This window comes from Corylus avellana, chromosome ca9 (assembly GCF_901000735.1).
Source record: "Corylus avellana chromosome ca9, CavTom2PMs-1.0".
NCBI lineage: Eukaryota > Viridiplantae > Streptophyta > Magnoliopsida > Fagales > Betulaceae > Corylus > Corylus avellana.
Window position 1 is genome coordinate 11,764,895 of NC_081549.1, and position 22,337 is coordinate 11,787,231.

The window sequence follows — 22,337 nt, forward strand, 5'->3', positions numbered from 1 at the left end:
GGATGATTTCCGTTTAATTAGACGAATATTAATAACGGAGGGTCTGAATTGAAAATTTTTGAAACATTAGGGGAGTACATTACCAATTTTTAAACATTGAAGTTCGAATTGAAAAACTCCTGAAACTTCTGGGAGTAAAGTGAATTTTCCCCTATTTTTTACCATTCTCTTCTTGTGCTGCTCATGTTCTTAAGCACTCCCAGAAATCCAATCTATAGCAAGCAATTTTGATGAATCTTCTGGGAGTTGAACAGCAAGATCTCGAGCATACTTGGTCATTGCAATCCAAATTATCAACATTTTTCTATCCGGATCTTTCTAGGTCTTCCTTTAGGCCTCTTTGATTGAGTTGTTATGTCCTTGTCCTCTTCTTTCTAGGTCTTCCTCTAGGCCCCTTCAATAAAGTTGAATTTTCTTTCATGTCCTGCTTTTGTTTTTTTGTTAAGTGAGGCACCCATCTTGTGATATGAAGAAGCAGGAGGATGAGCAGCAACAGCGATAAACTGGAAAGCAAGACATGAAACAAGGCAGTCACATAAAAATGATTTAGCATGAATAATCTAAATAAAATGGAGTAATTGTATTACAATTTACAGTATTCAATTGGAAGCAGCACTTATCATAGATAAAAAGACCAAGTACTAGGTTGTTGCATGTACTGCTTAGGGCTCGTCATTGAGTCTTTTTTCTGTTTATTACCGTCTTGTGTGGCCCGACTTATTTATGATTCTTTTGAGATCATGAATGAAATCATTGTTTATAATATCTTTTCTGTTTGGGCTTTGTTGTACAACCCCGTTATTGTTGTTCGATCCTTTATTTAAATAGCAAAAGAAAAAAGAAAAAGAAAAGAGAACAAGTACTGAGACAAAAGAAACTCTTCCAACTTGCTACAAGAAGCTACAACCCAAGGCTCATCTCATTAGAAAAGAATTATATCCAGCAAGTCAATAGAAAGCCATAAGATATTTTTAATTCTTCAACATCATACAACCAAACAGAACTATTGACATAAGCAGTGGGGTAGTTACTTTTTGTGCCTGCACATAACTTAACTTACAACAACCTAATTTTCTCCAATAGAAAAAAGAAAAAAGTTAATTGAAACATCAACCCCAGAGCTATACAAGTCCAATAAAAGTAGCATCCCCAGATGGTCAAATGATCATAAGAAAGGCTCATGGTACATATACACACACTTTAGTTCTTTTTTCCCCCTTTCCATCTATATTCCTTCCGTCTAGGGCTGAGCAAATTACCGATTAACCGATTTTGACCGACACCGACCATTACCGACTAAACGGCGGACAATAGGCGGCATGATTTTTTTTATTCCGAATTTTTCGGTTCGGTAGGTGGAAGAGGTTTTTTAACCGAACCGACTTTCGACCGACTTTACCGACAAATTTGCCACTTTTCCACATACCGACTTAACCGACTTCCGACCGACACCGACTTTACCGACCGCATTTGGTTCGAAATGCGAAATAAAATAAAATTTGACGGAATAAGTCGGTGAAATAACCGACTTTACCGACATTGTCGGTTCGAAAGGCGAAAATAAAAATTTTCTACCGAAACCGACATTACCGACCGACGCTCAGCCCTACTTCCGTCTACTTTCTTTGCTATGGTTTCACAGGAAACAAAAAAGGAGAAATTCTGATGAGCATCTTATGGGGAATCAGTCTTATGAGCTCAGTGGCACTCGAAGCAGCCAAGCATAGTAAACAACATTTTTTTCACTTTTCTCTAAAATAATAATCCAATTTTTTTTCTTTTTCTTTAAGTCACATAAATCTATTTATTACTATTTACACAATAAATAGTAATAAGAATATATTAATTTGATACAAAGTAAAAATGAGCTTTAAATTGATTACTAGAGAAAAGCGAAGGAAGTTATTTAATAATAATTTTTTTTTAAAAAATTGACTTGTTGAGAAAAATTAAAATAAGGATGGAAATGGTTTCCATTTTCCAAAGGAAAATGCTACTTTTTTTATTTAATTTATTTATTTTGGTCCTTGTTTCAACTTCGTACTTATTAAAATTATGATTAAATTTATGAATTTTACATATTAATTAAAAAAAATAAAAAAGAATAAAAGAAGGAATGTGTACCACATTTTACCAAATGAGGCCAATATAAGTTATACAACTCATGCCAAACATTGGATATAAACGCATAGAACGTGGGACCCACTCCATTTACCTAACACGTCCCTATAAACGCCGCCGTCCTTTCCACGCTATCTCCAATACAGCGCCTCCACTCTTTTTTATTTTCCTCTCTCTCTCTCTCTCTCCAGACCCAGATTCTCTCACAGCAAAAAAAAAAAAATTTAATAAAATAAAATTCCAGAAATCTGCTTTGAGAGGCAAGGAATCCGAGCCCCCCGGCCCCAGATGGTTGATTTCTTCCAATTTTGAAAATCCGACTTTCCGGTCTGTTTTGATTTTGTCTCCTTGCAGTTGCAGCAGAGACTCCTTTCCGTTTCGTACAAGTCCCATCCAATTTCCCGACCCTCCATTTTGACCCAACATTTCAACGCTCAAAACGCAGCGTTTTCCCATTCCGCACCACCACCTCCCTCTCCGAGCCGATTCGATCCTTTTTTTTTTTTTTTTTTTCCCGAATACAAAGCTCTTCTCTCCCTCTCTCTGCGCGAGCGCGCGTGTTTCTCCAATTCATTTATTATTATTATTATTATTATTTAAAAAAAAAAAGAATTTATTTAATAATGACCAAGCAAAGCAAAATTGGGTCATGGTAATTATCGGAGTTTCCTCGTTTGCTCATAGTCTCGTTGTGAGGTAAATTATGGTCTTTTTTATTCTATTTCTGAGGTTGAATGTATAGAGTTGATCTGAAATTTAGTATTATTTATGGATCCGATATTTATGTGATGCTCTTGTGTTTGCAAAGGGTATTGCAGTTGCAAGGTGTAGTGAAGTTGGAACATGTATCACGCTAAGAAATTTTCGATGACGAACTTGGTGCCGCACAAAGGTGGTCAAGGTAGTGAGCCGCTGGCGATGACTGCTGGGGTTTTGGGGGGATCTTCTGCAGTCAAAAATTCGACGCTTGCTGCTTCTGGGGGAGCTGGGAAGCAACGTTTGCGCTGGACTTCCGACCTTCATGACCGTTTTGTGGATGCCATCACGCAACTTGGCGGACCAGATAGTGGGTATTCTCTTTTATAAAGTATTATTATACCACTACTTGTTCATATATATGGAGCAACTTTCCTAGTTTTTTAATTAGAAAAAATTATGATCGTGTGAAATGAGTGTAGATATTCTTTGTGCCTTTAAAGCTATCTAGTTTTTTTTTGAGCTTTTATTCTTGATGTGGTGAACCTTAAGAAAAAGAAATGATCCAGGCTTTGAAGACAGTTGGAGGATGGTGGTGGAATTAAAGTCCTTTTTCTTCAATATCCTTTACAATTGGATGGCTGCCTAGGAGTGTTTTCATATTTCTAGTTTCATGATTTTTTTTTTTTGCTTTTCTAGTTAGATATTTCTCTTGTATACTTTCTTGGTACTTGGGTGTGCCCTTTTGCATTTTAATGGAGTTCGTTTTACTTATAAAAGAAAAACTTGGATTAGATAGATCGTTGATGTCTTGAATCTTGATCTAGTGTGTTTTTCAGTTATGTTTTTTTATTGTATGTGGGCAGACTCTTCAGTGTCCCACTCCTGTTTTCAATATCTGTTTGTGCTATTCAAAGCATACCAGCTTTTGTATTGTAATCCCTAATTAGAGTTGGCAAATTTGGCACTAACTATTGTCTCAGCTTCTTCACAGTGTAACTCAATTTGGTTAATTCAACTTAAATCAATAAAAGTTTATATGTTATCATAGCTAATGGCACACATATCTTGTACAATCGAGTGGATTTGGGGGCTGTGTGTGTCCAAATTGGTTTTGTGTTTTGATTTTGGTGATTTTGATGCTTAGAAGTTGGAGTATTTTAAGAACTTCGGTCCCTATGTCCTTTTCTTTCCCGCTGCTCTGAGTAGGAAGTGTCTGATTTCTTTAGTGTTTCTTCACATTTCTAGTAGGTGGTTAATTGCACTTGATCCCCCATTACCATATTTTAGGGCAAAATTATCATATGTGTGGCATTTCGGTGCACCAATTTAGGGAAATGCCTACAATCACTGACCAGTGAGGCTACTTGGAAAATACTTTTTGACACAGAAGCAGATTTATCATGTTCATCAACCTGATTCAGTTCTGCATCCTTGCAATATCCTTTGACAGCTTAAATGCATCATCTTAAGAATTGTATATCTGTTAAGGTTGTGTGTTCGGTCTGGATGATTCAGGTTACTTGTTGCTACCATAGTGCATGTTGACCTGGTTGAGATGTAACACTAGGTTTTGCAGCTGGTCATCATTGTGATTGGTTGACAGTTATAAATATTTGGATAATATTGTCTGCAGCTGAGGTTGCACTGTACAAAGACGGTAGATTTTCCATGCTGTTTGGTTTGTAGCATTTGTTCACTCTATGTTTCGTGCAGGCTTGTGATGCCTTCAATTTCAAATATAATGTGCAGACTGAATTCTAATAGAAAGCAAGGTGCTCATGTTCTCTTTGCTTGTTTCTTGTCAGCAACCCTTTTATAAATTTAAGGACATACTTATGCTGTCCAATGTACAATTTCATCTTAGTTCCACATGGTGAGCTTTGAAGATACTTTTCAGGTTCTTCAGCAGATGACATTCCAGATGATGCAGATGTGCTAAACAAATTTGAGTTTATTGAATTTTCTGCAGTGTATCCCATGCGCTGGCCACCATTGAGTTGAACATGGTTCAATTCTGTTTCCGTTGAGACTCCTAGCCTCTCGCCTGATCCTTACTGATTTGATCTTGATAGATCCAGGGTCCCTTCAGTCCTTTCTCTGACCTGTTGAAAATGACAGCCGAATGAAGATGTCCTTTGAGTGCTAACAGAAAGCCTCTTAAGATGAGCATTAGTATGCACTATTAAAAACTTCTGAGGTATAGAAAGCACCAAAGCAGAATGTACAATGAAAAGCCATCCACCCTTCTTCCAAATAGCCAAATGAAACAGAAAAAATAAAGTTTGGAAAGGACAAATATTAAAACAAGTAAAATAAAATAAGAGGAGTGGTTTATTGAAAAGGGTTCCCGAATTCATGAATAGAGAAAATTGTAAGAAATTCTAGTTTCCTGTAAAATATCATGAATTTGTAGTTTAATGACTTTTGTATGTAAAAGGCTTTGGTCCCTCAGTTTTGGAAGTTTGTTGTCATCCTTAATGTCACGTGCCTGTATGATTCCAACTGTGAGAAAAAATCTGAGCTAAATACTTGGCTTTAACATCATGAGATTGGGATGGGAAGCAGTTTTTGGTGATAAAGTACTTGAGAAGTGTGATCATTTGCAGTCAGAATGATAATGAGTAATAGTACTTATACCAAATCATTTGAAAAGTGAGCACAAGATTTGTGGGTTTGTGCATTTGGTCTGTTGGTTGTCATGGATTGAAATCTAATCAACTAGAATTTTGAGATCTAATAGGATACTGATCTTTCTTGTTGTTTTTTACAGAGGCACCAAGTTTTTGCATGTAGATGTAAGAAATTCTAATTCCAAACTTGTTTTCCAACAATATATAGCCATGAGAAACTCTTTTGCAAATTTTATGAAACCTTTTCTGTAGTCATGGGTATGGTAGCTTCTCATAGAGATTGAGTGATGATAAAGCTAGGACTTATGGCTTATTTAGTTTTTTTTTGGCACTAAATCATGGTATTTTACACTTTTTATGTTTATGTTGATGATTGTGTGTGTGTGTGTTCATTTTGAACTATTTATATGTAAATTTTGTGGATTGATGCACTTGCCTTTCGAAAATCTATGAGTTTGTTGGTGATATATTACTAATGTAATGCCCCAAGGAAAGTGGTAGTGACAAGTGCACCATCACTCTAAAATGACTAGTCAATTTAAAGTTCTCCAAAATCACTTATAAAGTCTAGTATCACATTAACATAGTACGGAACTATACTTAGCACCTATGAGTATCTTTATAATCCACATACTCTATGTGGACTATTATTTATCTTTCCAATGTGGGACTAGGGTGTTAAAATCTCTCCCCTTTAAATTTCTCCCCTTTAAATCTCTAATGTCCGCTTCAAGGCCATATCATGCAGTGCTCGAGTACCACATGGCGTTACTAGGTTGTTTTGATACCATTTGTAACAACCCAAGGAAAGTGTTAACTACATTTGTGCTCTTACTCCAAAAAAACTAGTCAATTTGGAGTTCCTTAAAATTACTTATAAAGCCTGATCTCACATAATAAGGAACCAATGTAGGACGTAGAGTACAAAAAAAGAGAACGAGAAGAGAGGAAGAAGAAATTCTTTTATTCAGAGATGATTTCTCTCATACGGTTATATAGGGTTAAAGAAGAGAGAATACAAAGTTTAATATGGAAAGTATGGAAAGCAACTATTAGGAGATTACAATCAGACTAAAAGAGTAAATAAAATCAGGGAGAGAATAGCTTCAATCTTCAACACTCCCCTTCAAGCAGAGGCATAGATGTCTCACATGCCTTGCTTGCATAAGGCTGAATGAAGAACATTGCTAGACACTCCCTTTGTCATGATATCCACAAGTTGCTCTCTTATCTTCACATATGGTGTGCAAATGATACCTTCTTGGAGTTTTTCTTTAATAAAGTTTCAATCAATTTCAACATGCTTGGTTCGATTATGCTGGACTCGATTGTGAGCAATACTAATTGCCTCTTTATTATCACAATACAGTCTAATAGAATCCTTGGAATCAAACCCAAGCTTTTTCAAGAGTATCTTCAACCATAATATCTCACACACTTCATGAACCATGGGTCCGAATTCTGCTTTTGCACTAAATCTGACAACCGCTAATTGCTTTTTGCTACGTTATGCAACCAAATCACCTCCCACAAATGTATAATACCTTGATGTGGACCGTCGATCCCTAATCGAGCCACCCTAACCTGCATCTATATAGGCTTTTATTTTCAAATGATCATGTCGAGAAAACAATAGTTCCTTACCAAGTGAGGATTTTAGGTAGCAAAGGATTTGGTAAAAGAATGCATAAATTGACTCACCACACTAACATGTGCATTGCTTGGGCTAGTGTGAGATAGATAAATCAACCGGCTTGCTAATCGTTGATATCTATCTTTATCCACTAGAGGACTCTCACCATTTTCTCCCAGTTTAATATTCACCTGCACCGGATTATCAGTAGCTTTATATCTAAGCAATTTTGTTTCCTTGAGAAGATCAAAAATATATTTATATTGGGAGATAAAGATAACATTCTTTGTCTTTGCCAATGCCAAGAAAGTACTTCAAACTACCCAAGTCTATGATTTCAAACTCGTTTGCAAGAGAGTGTTTTAGATTTTGTATCTCCTCATCATCATTTCTCCTTACTACAATATCATCAACATACTACTTATCAAAAAAAATATCATCAACATACATAATTAAAGTTGTTATCGTTCCTTGAGTGGAATGCTTAATGAAAAGTGTATGATTAGCTTGACTCTGTTTGCAACCAAATCTTTACATAGCTTGGGAAAACCGCTCAAACTATGCTCTTGGAGATTGTTTTAGGCCGTACGAAGCCTACTTTAGTTTGCACACTTTTTGAGTTCAAGAGGAATTTTCATGTATGCTTCTTCTAGATCTCCATGGAGAAATGCATTTTTTATATCAAATTGATGGAGAAGCCAATCCAAATTTGCTGTTGTAGAAAGTAGAACTCTAACTGAGTTCATCTTTGCTACTGGAGTAAACATCTGTTCATAGTCAATCCCATAGGTTTGTATGAAACCTTTTGTAACAGGCATGCCCTTGTATCGTTCCATAGAACCATCAGCCTTATATTTGACAGTGAACACCCACTTGCATACAACAACCTTCTATTAGGCAATTTAACAAGATTCCAATTCTTGTTTTTGTGAAGCGCTTTCATCTCTTCTTGGATTGTTGTTCTCCACTTTGAATCATTGAGTGCCTCTTGTAGATTTCTAGGCATAGACATAGATGACAATTTCGACGCAAAGAAACGATATGATGATGAAAGATGTTGATAGGAAACAAAATTAGAGGAAAGCAAATATTAGGAGATTACAATCAAAATAAAAGAATAAATAAAATCATAATAAAATCAGGGGGAGAATAGTTTTTATCTTCAAAACTTAGTACCCATGAGTACCTTTATCCACTTTCTGTAGGCTATTCATCTTCCCAATGCGGGACTGGGCTGTTACGACTAAGAAATTTGTAGTATTTTATTGTATCAAGCAAGCATCTATGCAATTTATTCTTCACTGTAAATTATCCTTTGTTGCCTAAGCCTACCATGTACTTGGGGTTCTCTGTTAGCCAAGCAATTTATAAGGTGCTTAGTGATTACAATTCTTGCTTACAAAGAGATTCCAGCATGTTGGAGGAGTCTTGGATGCCTTTGGTAAACTTATCAAATATGTATCGAATTTCATTTGTCCAACAACAAAAGTTTCAAACAAGATAGTGGTGATGGAAATGAAACTATATCTACAATTGAATGGTCCAAACTGAAAATAATGTTATTAAAAAATTTGGCCTCCCCTGCATGCACTGGGTTGACAAGTCTCTTTCCATTGTTCTACAAAACTAGGGCTCAATCCCAGTTACCAATTAGCAGACAAATTTAGAAAACTAAAAAAAAAAAAAAACTTGTTTGCAGTTTTACTTATTCCTTATAAATTCTATTAACGTTAATTTCTGGTCTCTATTTTTTCTTGGTATTTTAATTTCTAGCCAAGAAAGGATAAATAAACTTTTTTGTTTTTTCGGATTTAATTATACTGATTAAATGTTTGATGAAATGCTACAAAAGCAAATGTAGTCACTTGGAATTCCTTGATTTTAATGCGAATAGAACAATGGAAAAAATTTTAGGATCATTTTCAGGATTACAGTCAAATACAATAAATATCAGTAGCTTTCCAAAAAGTGTTTTCAGCAAAAAAATGTATTACATCAAAACAAATGAACCTTTAATGTAATATAGATTTGTAGATAGCAGCCCTTGTCCTTGACGTATAATCTTAAGCAAATTTTGATGGATGAAGTATAAATTTCCGCTCATGCTTTTTGTTCTATTTATTTGGTTTCAGGGGCAACACCAAAAGGTGTTCTAAGAGTGATGGGCGTACCTGGACTCACCATTTATCATGTGAAAAGCCATCTACAGGTGCAGATATCTCGCTAGTCACATATTGTTTATGTACATAGACACAGATTTGGCTGTTGATTTATCTAAATATTTGAAATTAAGTGGAAATTGTCTTTGTTTTTCTTATCGTAGAAGTATCGCCTTGCAAAGTACCTTCCGGATTCTCCTGGTGATGGCAAAGGTGCCCCATTTCCCTTTTCTGTCTTTATTTCACCAACTGAAATTTGTTTCTACATTTTGGGCATTGAATCTAAATTCAGAGAATGACATTTTTGACCTTTAGGTTCTAAAGATGAGAAGAAAAGTTCTGGAGACAGCTTTTCTGGCACAGATTCTTCCCCGTGGGTATCTCTGTCTTCTCACAAACAATATACCTCTTTGCATGCACAGTACTTTGCCTCCTTATGTTCTCTTACTCTATTTCTAACAAGCTACAAAATCTTCCTGTGCTACAGTGGAATGCAAATTAATGAGGCACTGAGGATGCAAATGGAGGTTCAGAAGCGTCTTCATGAACAGCTTGAGGTCTGATCTCATGATCTCCTTTCGCTTTTATAATTGCTGAAAGAGGGTGACAATTAATTCTGCAAATTTTACACTAACTGGAAACGAGGGTTTTTAGGATATGCAAATGTATTCAAGGGAAAAAAGATATCCCTCTAATGAACAAAAAGTAAGAACAAGACACTGTAAAGGGAAAGGTGCTCTTATTAGGAATAGCATGCAGTCATGTCTCTCTCTCTCTCTCTCTCTCTATTGTAGAAGGGAGCGCATGAGGTGAGTGTAGGCGCATGAGGAGTGGTGGGGTGGTTCCCCCACCTGATTCTTGGCTGGTAGTTTTTGTACGGGATGAAGAATGAGGTACCTGGGCTTTTTATATGTGGAAACGAAGTCCTTTGAATTCCGGTCAGATGTTTGAAGGAGTGCGATTGGCGGAAAGAAGTAAAGGTGTTTCTCGGTAAGTGATTATGGCATGGCCGACAGTGTTCTGGTTACTGCTATCTTGGGATTACCTGACTCAAAGCGACAAGATACGGGAGAATTGGAGGACTTTTCAGTTCGGTAACATTGTTTATGTGATGTAGAGGAGAAGCAATAGCTATGGGAGATTCATAGAGTTATCCGAATATGGAGGGGGTGGTAGTAGAAGCTTCGTTATCATCCCGGAGGGTAACGAGGGAAAGGGATGGAAGGAGTGCCGTGTGCAAATTATGTGGCTGAAACAATATTATGAAAAAAACAAAGGGCAGGTGGGCCGTCTAGGGGGTACGCAATCGGGTAAGGTACCGGTAGAGTCACAAGAGGGGATGAAGGGAGTCCGTGAAAAGGGGTCTTACGCGGAGTGGTGGTAGGCAAAAGGCTGGAGGATGAGAGGAGGAATCCGGCCAAGGCTTCTATGGAAAGTCCCATACGTTTGGCTGGAAATCTCATCGCCAGAGGGCTTGCAGCCGGTAAGGGGATGTCAACACTATTTTTGGAAGGAGCGGAAGACATGCACCCGAAGATTGCGCCCGAGGATCACGTTGGCCAAAGTGGGGGGATTTTGGTGCAGAGCGTTATGGAAGGTTACGTTATGGCATTCATAAATATTATGATTTCATTTAAGAAGGAGATCGACATCTGTTTGGAGAAGGTTGATCTGGGTTGGGTGTCTAATGGGGCTAGTCTTACCGTGGGCCCAAAGAATAACAGGAGGTTGGACCCACTGGACAAACTAAGTGCAAATATGGGAATTGACAAGGGTGGGCCTATTTTTGTGCTACTCAACAAGCGATTTAAGTAGACTTATGTTCGTAGGCGTTTACCCCCAACTATGTTGGCGTGTGAAGCAAAATGGTTGTTTGCATCAACCGGTAAGCGAAGAGCTATTGGAGACTCGCCGGAGCAGTGAGCAGGCGCCGCACCCAAGCCTATCGGGACCAGATGAAGCTGATTAGGCCAATGGGCAAGAGAGGTTGAATAGCAATGAAGTTCTGCTGAATGTAGAGGTGGAGGCAGGCAGCTTGAAGGTGCTGGAGGCGTCAAATATGGGTGGGTTAAGCACAGATGGGGCTGCAGAGATGATTCAACATGCTATGGGGAGCAGTGAGCTCACGGGAAGCGATTCTATGGGGTGTGTGCATCCACCGGTAAGCAAAGGGTTATTGGAGACTCACCGGAGCACTGAGCAAGCACCAAACCCTAGCCCATCTAGTCCAAACGAAGCCGATCAGGCCAATGGGCAAGAGAGGACGCTTAGCACTAGAGTTCTACCATGTGTAGAGGCGGAGGCAGGCAGTACGAAGGTGTCGAAGGTGTTAGACATCGGTGGGTCAAGCACAAGCAGGGCCGAAAAGGATATTCGGCATGTTAAGGGGAGCGGTGAACTTATGGGGAGCAATTCTAGCTATGAGCTTTAACCCTACAAACAAGTAGAGATGGCAGAAGGGAGGAAGCGGTCTCAGTGTTGACAAGCAGGAGGGCGGGCAAGGAGGAGAAGCTAAAAGGGATAGTATTGGACATCCCAAGGTGTTGATGGCCTAGCTATGAAAGTGAGCCGATATGGTTCTATTAGCCAGAGGTGTATGCCAAAGAGGAGGATGAACGCCAGGGGGGTGAATCCAAAACTCTTGGGAAGGTGCTGGGTTATGATAAGGGGGGAGATTGTGTGGAAGACACTGTAGCACACATTCTTAATACTGTGAGGGGTACAAGTCTGTCTTCGGTAGACAGAAGTGAGCACTTTGCTGGTTTGGAGATGGCTATTTTGATGAAGAAGTGCTAGAGGTAGAGCCTTTGAAAGCTCAAAGGGTGGATGTGTTGGAGGGTCCAAAGTTGTTGACAGCAAATGCGTGTGAATGGGTGATTGGTGTTTTTAGGGTTGCAAGGAGCTTTTGGGGGCATTTTGCTAAAGTAGGATAGAAGGGTAGTGGAGAAGTTCGAGGTTTGTGTGGGACGCTTTATCATTGCGTGCTCCTTTCATAGTGTCTGTGACAATTTTGAATGGGCGTTTACAGGCGTATATGGTCCTAATGATGATCATGATAGGATTCTTCTGTGGGATGAATTGGTCGGAATTATGAGTTGGTAGGAGGTGCCTTGGTGTATCGGAGGAGATTTTAATGCTATTAGATTTCCGAGTGAGAGATCAGGAGATACTCGACATTCCCCTTCTATGAGATATTTCTCCAGCTTCATTTTTGATCAGGGGCTTATGGACATTCCTTTGGTGGGTGGTCAATACACTTGGACCAATAGTCAATGTTGGTCTAGAATTGACAGATTTCTATTCTCTTCGGGTTGGGATGAGAAGTTTCCTGACGTGATTCAGAGGAGACCTTGTATTTTGTTTGATCACTTCCCCATTTTACTAGATTGTGGAGTGACAAATAGAGGTGGCGGATATTTCATGTTTGAGAATATGTGGTTGAAATATGAGGGGTTGGTGGATCAAGTGAAACTTTGGTGGCAATCATATCACTTTCATGGAAGCCCTAGTCATGTGTTGGCATGTAAATTGAAGTCTCAGAAAGGTGACCTGTGAAGATGGAATGATGAAGTTTTTGGGCATGTAGGGAAGTGGAAAAAGGTCTTATTGGATGGAATTCGGGAGTTGGATGGTATTGGGGAAGGACAAGGCCTGGATGAGGAGGAAATGAGGAGAAAAGACGAGTTTTTACGGAACTGGAAAGATTGTTGTTCTGTGAAGAAATAAGTTGGCGCCAAAAGTCTCATGCTCTATGGTTGAGGGAGGGGGATAGGAACACAATTTTTTCATAGGGTAGCGAACTCAAATAGAAGATTTAATGCTATTGAATCTTTAAATGTCAACGGTTCTCTTTCTTCTGACACTATAGATATCAAGGCGCATATTGTTCAGTTCTATACCCAATTGTTCACAGAGAGTTGTAGTTGGAGGCCTATACTAGATGGATGATCCATTCGATCTATTGGAGGTGATGATGGATTGTGGCTGGAAAGGGAATTTGAAGAGAATGAGGTGTTTTGAGGTAGTTAAAGGATATGAAGGGAGACAAGTCTCTAGGACCTAATGGCTTCTCTATGGGTTTTGTTAAGACATGTTGGGGAGTGATTAAAGAAGATATTATGGCAGTCTTCCAAGAATTTCATAGCAAGGAGAGTTTTTAGAAAAGTCTGAATGCAACTTTAATAGCTCTAATTCCTAAGAAAGCAGGGGCGGTGGATCTGAAGGATTTTCGTCCAATAAGTCTTGTGGGTGCTGTGTACAAATTAATCTCTAAGGTGTTAGCGAATAGATTGAAAACTATGTTAGAGAAGATTATCTCGAAGTCACAAAATGTATTTATTAAGGGGTGGCAGATTTTGGATTCGGTCCTGATAGAGAATGAATGCATTGATAGTTGACTCTGATTTGGGGTACCTGGTTTGTTATATTATATGGGCCGAATGAGGAACAACTTCGTAACTGGCATCGTCTTTTTCTATGCTTTGAAGCTGTTTTGGGATTAAAGATTAATTTGCCGAAGTTAGAAATTGTTCCAATTGGTGAGGTGGAGTATATAGATATGTTGGCAAGTATTTTTGGGTGTAGGGTGGCAGGGTTACCTATGAAGTATTTGGGTCTTCCTTTGGGGGCGCCTTACAAGGCTACCACTATTTGGATTGGTTGTCGAGACAATGGAAATGAGATTGGCGGGGTTGGAAGAGGATGTATTTATCAAAGGGAGAGAGGTTAATGTTGATTAAAAGCACTTTGTTTAATCTACCTACTTATTTTTTGTCGTTATTCCTCATTCCTTTGGGTGTGGGGAACAGATTAGAGAAGCTGCAAAGAGATTTCTTATGGGGTGGTATCAATGAGGAGTCTAAGTTCCATTTAGTAAAATGGTCTCTACTTTGCTCTCCTATGCAAGATGGCGGCTTGGGAATTCGGAATATGCGTCTCTTTATCAAGTTTTATTGGAAAAATGGTTATGGTTTTATGCTACAGAGAGGGAAGCATATTGGAGGATGGTTGTAGAAATAAAATATGGGAGAGCATGAATGGCCGTTGGTGTACTAATGGTAGAGGGTCCTTATGGTGTTGGAGTGTGGAAACATAATAGGAGAGGGTGGGGAACTTTTCCGAGATCTATTAGATTTGAAGTAGGAGATGGTTCTCAGATTAGGTTTTGGCATGATACTTGTGGGGATTAGTCTTTGAAGGTAGTATTCCCTGAATTATTTCGTATTGCAATAAATAAGGAGGCTTGGGTTAGGGATAATATGAAGATTTCTAATGGTGCTATTCACTGGAGTGTACCTTTTTTACGAGCTGTTCAAGATTGGGAGGTAGAGGTGGTGATGGCTTTTATGAAAAATTGTATGAGTTCCGAGGACGGCTAGGGGGGGGTGGATTGCATTTGTTGGACTCCTTCAAAGAGAGATTTTTGAGGTGTGGTCTTTTTTTCGTGTGCTTTCTTATTTAGGGATGGACACGTTGGGGGTCTCTTCTTTCCCGTGGAAGAGTATATGAAGAGTTAAAGTTCATTTGAGAGTGAGTTTCTTTATGTGGACGGCTACTCTCGGAAGGATTTTGACTATAGATAATTTGCATAAGAGATGATTGATAGTGGTGGATTGGTGTAGTATGTGTAAGTGGAGCGGCGAGTCTATCAATAATCTCCTCCTTCATTGTGAAGTGGCCTGAGCCTTTAGCACAATGTTATTTACTCTCTTTGATGTCACTTGGGTCATGCAGGGAAGGGTAGTAGATTTGTTAGGGTGTTGGAAAGGTCAAAGAGGTAATCGTTTAGTAAAGGAGGTGTGGAGAATAGCCCCATTGTGTCTAATGTGGACTATTTGGAGAGAGAGAACTGCACGTTGTTTTGAAGATCAAGAAAAGACGATCGAGGAGCCCAAAAACATGTTTATCAAGATGCTTTTCCATTGGGCGGGAGCTTTAAATATTTCTCAATTCTCTACTATGTTTCAATTTGTGAATTTTTGTTATTCTTTTCGCCTTTAGTGGGGTTATTCTTTGTATATATCCTATGTACTATAGTTGCGTCTCTTTGCGCTTTTTAATGAATCACTTATTTATTAAAAAAAAAAAAGAATAGCAAATGGTTTATGGTTCAAAAAAAAAAAAAGAACATGACACTGTAAAGAATATATACACTAAATGGAGTGGAAATCCTGATAGTCCAACTTCATCTAGGAGGATGTAAATGCTCTCTGAACATAACACTGTATGCGAAGAATTTGCTGCTTGTCCTCAACAAGTGAAGCGTAAGGACTGTCTATACAATCAAGAAGTCAAGGACCATCTATGCAACCCTCGACTTGCTGAAAGGTGGTCAAGACTTGTCTTTCTTTACCAACTTGTACCAAGTCTCATTTTAATAAGCAGAAATGGAAAAGAAAATTTAAGTAATTGGCTGTATAAATAATGTGTACTTTTAGGTCATGCTTTCAATTTTCTACATGTCATGATGATTGTCATTTTGTATGAGATCCATGTGAGATTCACTTACCTGAGTCGTGGAAACAGTTCTCAAAATCGACCTCAAACTCACTAAGAAGGTTCTCTACAAAAATCCTAATGTTAGACAATTCTCCTGGACCAAAGACACTGACCTAAGATCTAAAAATTAACGAAACAGGATTCTGGAAGGGGGTAGGATCTGCTGAGAGAGGATCTATCCTGGCAAGAGGAGGATCCTGCCAGGGGAGGATCGATCCTGGCTGGGCTTAGCAAATGGAAAAGTAATAGCTATTGGTTCGGGATGTGCTTTTTAGTTGTGTTTGCATGGATATTTACTTTTATGAAACAAAAATTTTGTCAACTGGCGAGGGTGAATGAAAATGACTCCTTGTCTAGCATTTAGTCAGATTTTTCATGTAGCTTATGTCTGTTTTTTGCATGTTTAGTTCAAGCATCGCAAGTAATACTGGAACTCTTTCCTGGATCCTTCTGGCTATAGTACCAAATGCAGCTTGTCATAAATGATGAAATAATGAGTGTGTTCTGGGGATGTTTTTTTGTTGGTTATTTGTACGTCAATGTATTTATTTGAATACGTGCATTTCAGGTTCAAAGACAATTACAAATGAGAATAGAAGCTCAGGGTAAATATTTGCAAAAGATAATCGAGGAGCAGCAGAAACTAGGTGGTGCACTGAAAGCTTCTGAGACCTTGCCATCATTGGATGAGGAAGATAAGCGAAAGCCATTTGAGTCAGAACCACCTGGTGATGCTTCTGCCGGCCCCTCATCTCCCCGGAAGAAACAAAAGGTGGATGATGTACTAACGGAAGGCTTCGCCGCCGCCTCGGTGCCAACAAAAAGTGACCAAAAGAATGATTTTGTTGGTCAGTGGGATCGGGACTTTTATGGAAGTGATGCTGGGTTTGGATTAGAGTTGGGAACTGAGATCAAGGAGGGAGATGATGTAGATCAGAGAGCAGCTCTGGAACTAGGTCCCATGTGTGGTTCAAAATAGTTAATGTGGTCTTTTGTAATGTTTGTAGCAGGAGTTATAAAACCATGCTTTGTGTAAATCTATACACGCAGTCCATTTGTAGATATAATTAAATACAAAATCTCTAGTTATTCTCTCCTTGTGTCAAGTGGCAGTCCATAGGAATCTCTTACAACATTTCTTTTCTATTGTTGACTTCAAATCCCGTTCGCCCAACTGTTGGATGCAGATGTGTTTCAGAAAGGATATGGCAGAAGCATATCCTCATTTGGCTGTTTCTTTTTCCTTGTGAGTAAGCATTTGGCTGTTTCTTGTTTGGACAGAAACAAAACAGGAGTAGAAAATCCCTTCAAACAAACATCACTGACAGGAAAATTCAGAAAAAGGTCACATGAGAGTCAGCTTAGATTGGGCATTGTTGGGGTTTGAAAACATCGGCGTTATACCTGATGGATCCTGGTTACATCTCCTGTGAAGAAGATGGACGGTCAAGATTCGGGACAAAACGACTTGGTGGGTAACCAAAATTTGATGCTAAACGCAAAGCAAACGCCATTTACAAGCCTTTTTTGTTATCTTTCTTAGGGATGAAACGTGTAAGATTGAGAATGGAGATGGTATTAATGATACCGTAAATCATTCCGCTAAGCCCAAGTCGAGGGAACATTTGTGTTGCCATTCAAATGTTTATAATGAATGTATGTATTATATTCATTAATTAAATGATTTGAGCATTTGACATATAAAATGTCTTTAGCATGCTTGTTACCAAAGTTCATGCTTATTATCTATGTGAAAGGCCCTAGGATAACATTGAATATAGTTGTAGGTGTGGGTATCTAAGTTAATCATACAAGGTCCTAGTCTATAATCATTGTATCCTTAAATATATAAAGTTCATTGTCGGTAAATGGAACTAGGACATTCCATTTTGAGTAAGGGTGTGTTTAGGATTGCGATTTCACAAGAATAATCTGCGCTTTTAAAAGATATCTCAAAACGTAAAGTGTTTGGCATTGCGATTTAAAAATCTCTTAGTTTAAAATAGAAAAAAAATATATATATGCGATTTCTATAAGCTAGTTAGGTGGTGCTTATTTGAAAAAGAGCGAATTTAAACCAAAATCATGATTTCACGTAACAAATATTTGATAAAAAAAAAAAAAAAACATATTTTACCAAATGCTTTTACAATTTTAAAAAGTTGCTATTTTAAGAAGAAAATTTTTAAAATCGCACTTATTGAAACCACAATCCCAAATGAACCCTAAGACTGTTACATAGTGACTACGTACGCGTAGTTCTCGATCGGGGATCCTTGCAAAACAACCAAATGTTATAGTGGCGCACAACGAAGGAGGCAAGAGTGGAACCACCTTAAGGCTTGCAACCCCCCCACCCCCCCCAAGCCAAAAGGTAGTTCCGAAAAAATAATATATATATTAGGGGTGTTAACCCTGTCTCGGTTATTAGCCAAAACAGGGAATCGAAACTGGGATACCTGGTTTTTTAATTTTGGAAAACCAGAACCGGGTACCCAGTTATACAATAACCGGCCGGTTCCGGTTGGTATCCGGTTATCTGGACCAGGTAACCGGTTTTTTTTTTTAAAAAAAAATCATTTTGAGCTTATTTTAGGTATTTGGCTAATTTTTGACCTCTTTTGAGGTATTTGGTCTAATTCGTGTGCTTAATTTAACAATTTTTTGCCCATTTTTTAGAAAACACAATTAGCATTTTTATCCCAATAAGTTGGGTATTGTTGTGATTGTTTAAAAAAAAAAAAAAAACTAAAAAATCCCAAACAAATCCTAAAAAATCATTATTGTTTTTGGCTTTTTGGGCCTAAAAAAATAAAAATCCAATGTTTAAAAATGTCCTAAAACTTCACTGTTTAAAAATGCCCTTAAAATCCAATGCTTACAAATGCCCTAAAAATTCAATTTTTAAAAATGCCCTAAAAAAGTTTTTTTAAAAATATTATTATATATATACCCAGTTATAATTGGGTGCCAAAAACTGGAACCGGAACCGAGTACCCGGTTATTGGTTTTTTTTGACACCCCTAATATATATATAGACCCTTAAGAGTAATTTTTGTCCCACAATTTTTTTTTTTTTTTGAAAAATTTTCCCCCCTAAACTAAAAGTTTTAGTTCCACCCATAGAAGGGGGAAAGGGGCAGTGCCACCTTCGATATTTGAGTCAGTAAAGGTATGGAATGAAAATGAAAGAGATAGATGAAGATTAGGGGATAAGAACACACCTAAGTCTACCCTCCTACTAACTATATATAGGCTAAGTACCATTTGTGTCATGAGCCTTCATAAGGATTGTTGTAAAATGACCATTAATTTGGCATTCGATTGTGCGGGTGATTTTGATCCACATTCATTTAGTGAATTATCTTTCCTAAGCGGTTGCATTCATTGCTTTCCATAGAGGATGATTGCCTGATATGAAATTTTCCTCTTGGACTTGTGCTTCACACAAAGTTAAGTTTTGGTGAGCTTGCTGGTCCTTTGGAGCCGTGTTTTATCTAGTTGTCCTATGGGCTTGGCGAGTTGTCAAATGGGCTTGTGGGCCTTGCATGCTAAGCCTTATACTTCCATTTCAGTATTTGAACTACTAGTGTACGTATGCCAGCAACAATTAAGTTGAAAATTGATGTAGATTGCGTAGCCGTCAGTTTGTTTTATTTTCTAAACTGACTTTATGTTTTTTTTTTTTTTTTATTAGGGTTAGGGTTTCTGGAGTCTTTATTTCATTATTTTATTAGGTTTAGGGTTTTGGGGGTATTTATGTCATATTTTATTAGGTTTTGGGCTTTGGGATATAAATATATGCTTATAACCTTCATAGAAAATCAGTTATTGTTTATTATTGATTTTGTTGAATAAGAAATCTTAGAGTTGAGCATTCTTCTTTCTTTTCCTTTAAAACCCAGAGAGTATCTAGCTTTTGTCAAGAAGATTTCTTAGATCATTGATAGAATCAAGATCTAGAAGTATTTATCCGCTGCTTATTGATGTTATTCGCTGCAACCCACTAAGTCACGCTGCATCAGTTGGTATCAAAGCTCAATTACTTTCCATGAATGGGGAAGAGCAACCGCTTTGTAGACATGAACGAGGTGCACTTGCGCACGGAGACAGCACGTAAAGAGCAATTGTCAATTCGCTTGCGGCACATGAGTGGTGGGCCGAATGGTTGTCATCGCCAACCAAGACTGCTATTCGCGGAGGTGGAAGGCAAATCTATCGCTGAACTTTGGCAACACGCGGAGGATCGATTCAAGGCTATGAGGGATCAAATTAAAGACTTCACTACTCAATTATCCAACTTGTGTGGTCAACATGGGAATGGATCTAGAAACTTGTTTGCGGAGTGCCGGACGCACGGATGTCAGTACCTTGTGCAAGCTCATGCCACTCGGTGGGTGAGTAGATTCGAACTCAAAATTCTGAAATTCGACGGGATCTAGAACCCGACCAATTTCTGGATTGAGTGTTGGCTGTTGAAGAGGTTTTTGAATTCAATGGGGTGCCCGATGAACAACGAGTCTCTTTGGTGGTACATACATTCCGGAGAAGAGTTGGTGCGTGGTGGCAACAACTGAAGAAAACTAGGAAGCAGGAAGGCAAATTGAAGATCAATAGTTGGGAGAAACTATTGAAATATATGCGGGTCACTTTTTTGCCCCATAGTTATACCATGGGCCAAAAGTCGCAAAATTGGAGACAAGGGTCTATGACTGTGACAAAGAAAATAGAAAATTCCTATAAAAAAAATGTATTTAGGAAAACATGCAGTGAGGCGAAGAGTCCATGACAAGCCAATTGGACCCCTACTTGCCAACCACAAATCCATAACCCGGATCCATATTCTGTGGAGGAGGAAAAAGAATATGTGGATAAAGAGTTTCAAGAATCTGAATTCATTGATGAAGAGTTCCGACATGAAGATATTGAAGATCTTTCGCAAGGATTTGTGGCTTGGGATTCTTTACCAACCTATGAGCCCAATGAAGATGATTCATGGGAAGAGAAAAAATCTCCGGATGAGCATGAAGAAGATGAGTTTTATCCCATGTTTAACGGCCTCTACCCCGAAGAAGATGACCAAGAGGAAGAGTACAAAGAAGATGGGTTTTTTCCCATGTTTGACGACCTCTATCCCGACGAAGTTGACCAATTGGAAGATGAAAAGCCCATGGATGACATTGCCAATTATGAAGAGGATGACATCGCTAATCATGAAGAGGGTGATGAAGACTTTTTAGGTGAAGTGCCTAATTTTAATGGTGAAAATGTTGATTATGTTGATTTACTTGGTGTTGAAGATATTTTAAATTCTCCTGACGAAGATTATGGTGAGTTTTATGCGGATGAGGAAAATTATATGTTCACAAGGGAAACAATGGCTGACCCATTCTTGAGTATTTTCATGGCACAAAGAAGGGAAAAGAAGCGAGAGAAGTACAACAAATTTGAAGTATTGCTAAGTGGTGTTTGGGGCCATCACGACAACTGTCAAGGTATTTCGAGGATGAGGAGCATCACGCTTATTATGAGGTGTTATCTTGTTTTGATCTGAGGAAGGGTGAGTGGAACGAGTTGATAGGGCATCCAAAGGAACGTGAAAAGAACCGGCCGAATTCGATGACGAATTCTCTCCAACAAGGGGAGAATGATGCAGATTGTGTAGCCGCTAGTTTGTTTTATTTTTTAAACCGACTTTATGTTGTTATTTTATTAGGGTTAAGGTTTTGAGAGTCTTTATTTCGTTATTTTACGGGGTTTAGGGTTTTGGGGGTATTTATGTCATATTTTATTAGGTTTAAGGTTTTGGGCTATAAATATATGTTTATAGCCTCCATAGAAAATCAGTTGTTGTTTATTAGTGATTTTGTTGAATAAGAAACTTTAGAGTTGAGCGTTTTTCTTTCTTTTCCTTCAAAACCTAGAGAGTATCTAACTTTTGTCAAGAAGATTTCTTAGATCATTGATAGAATCAAGATCTAGAAGTATTTATCTTTTGCTTATTGGTGTTCTTCGCTACAGTCCACTAAGTCACATTGCATCAAAAATAGAATTGTGTAAGTTAAAAATAATTGCATCTATTCCATAAATCAAAGACACTGTAACTATTTGAACTTTACGATAAAATTATCTAAAAATCTCAACCTGCACCAATTAGGAAAAAAAGAAAAAGTAAGGCACATGCTTGAGTTTGGAATATTTTACTATTTTAAACATGTCTTGTTACCCTTTCTCTCTCTCTCTCTCTTTTTCTAAGCCCTCATTGAATGCCAAAAATTTCTCTTATTTATTTATTTTTTTTTTTAAGATCTTTTAAATTCTCTTGAGATAGCTCAATCAACTGAAACTATATTTAATGAATTCAAATTCTCTTGAGATAGCTCAATCAACTGAAACTATATTTAATGAAATGAATTCATTAGTAAGAATTCTTGTCTCCTCTCTTCTCGGAACATGTAAAAAAAAAATAAAATTCTCTTAACCATTTTTTTAAAAAAAAAACAATTTTAGTATACGGTGCCTCTTTTAAGAGCCTTTATAAAACAGGGGCTTCGGCGGGGGGAATTTCAGAGGCAATTGAGTTCCAAGAGTAATTAA

General features: G+C 38.0%; 1 protein-coding gene across 3 annotated transcripts; it reads left to right on the top strand.

The window, feature by feature from the left end:
* The first annotated feature begins 2,305 nt into the window (after window positions 1–2,305).
* On the top strand, window positions 2,306–16,834 carry LOC132191874 (myb family transcription factor PHL7-like). 3 transcript variants are annotated; one of them, XM_059606993.1, is made up of 7 exons: window positions 2,306–2,817; window positions 2,940–3,187; window positions 9,216–9,292; window positions 9,407–9,455; window positions 9,558–9,615; window positions 9,730–9,799; window positions 16,309–16,834. In XM_059606993.1, exons 2-7 carry the CDS (start codon window positions 2,965–2,967, stop codon window positions 16,717–16,719), a joined length of 888 nt encoding a protein of 295 aa, XP_059462976.1. In that variant the 5' UTR covers window positions 2,306–2,817; window positions 2,940–2,964; the 3' UTR covers window positions 16,720–16,834. The 3 variants fall into 3 exon arrangements, with proteins under 3 accessions (XP_059462976.1, XP_059462975.1, XP_059462977.1); XM_059606992.1 differs by having other exon boundaries at window positions 2,307–2,817; window positions 2,930–3,187; XM_059606994.1 differs by lacking the exon at window positions 2,306–2,817 and having other exon boundaries at window positions 3,049–3,191.
* Window positions 16,835–22,337: the final 5,503 nt, after the last annotated feature.

Excerpts from the sequence above, each read along its gene's own strand:
- LOC132191874 (XM_059606993.1), top strand. The coding sequence starts at position 2,965 with ATGTATCACGCTAAGAAATTTTCGATGACGAACTTGGTGCCGCACAAA. Across the intron at positions 9,456-9,557 it reads TTCTCCTGGTGATGGCAAAG|GTTCTAAAGATGAGAAGAAA; the intron begins GTGCCCCATTTC and ends TTTGACCTTTAG. Across the intron at positions 9,616-9,729 it reads TCTGGCACAGATTCTTCCCC|TGGAATGCAAATTAATGAGG; the intron begins GTGGGTATCTCT and ends CCTGTGCTACAG.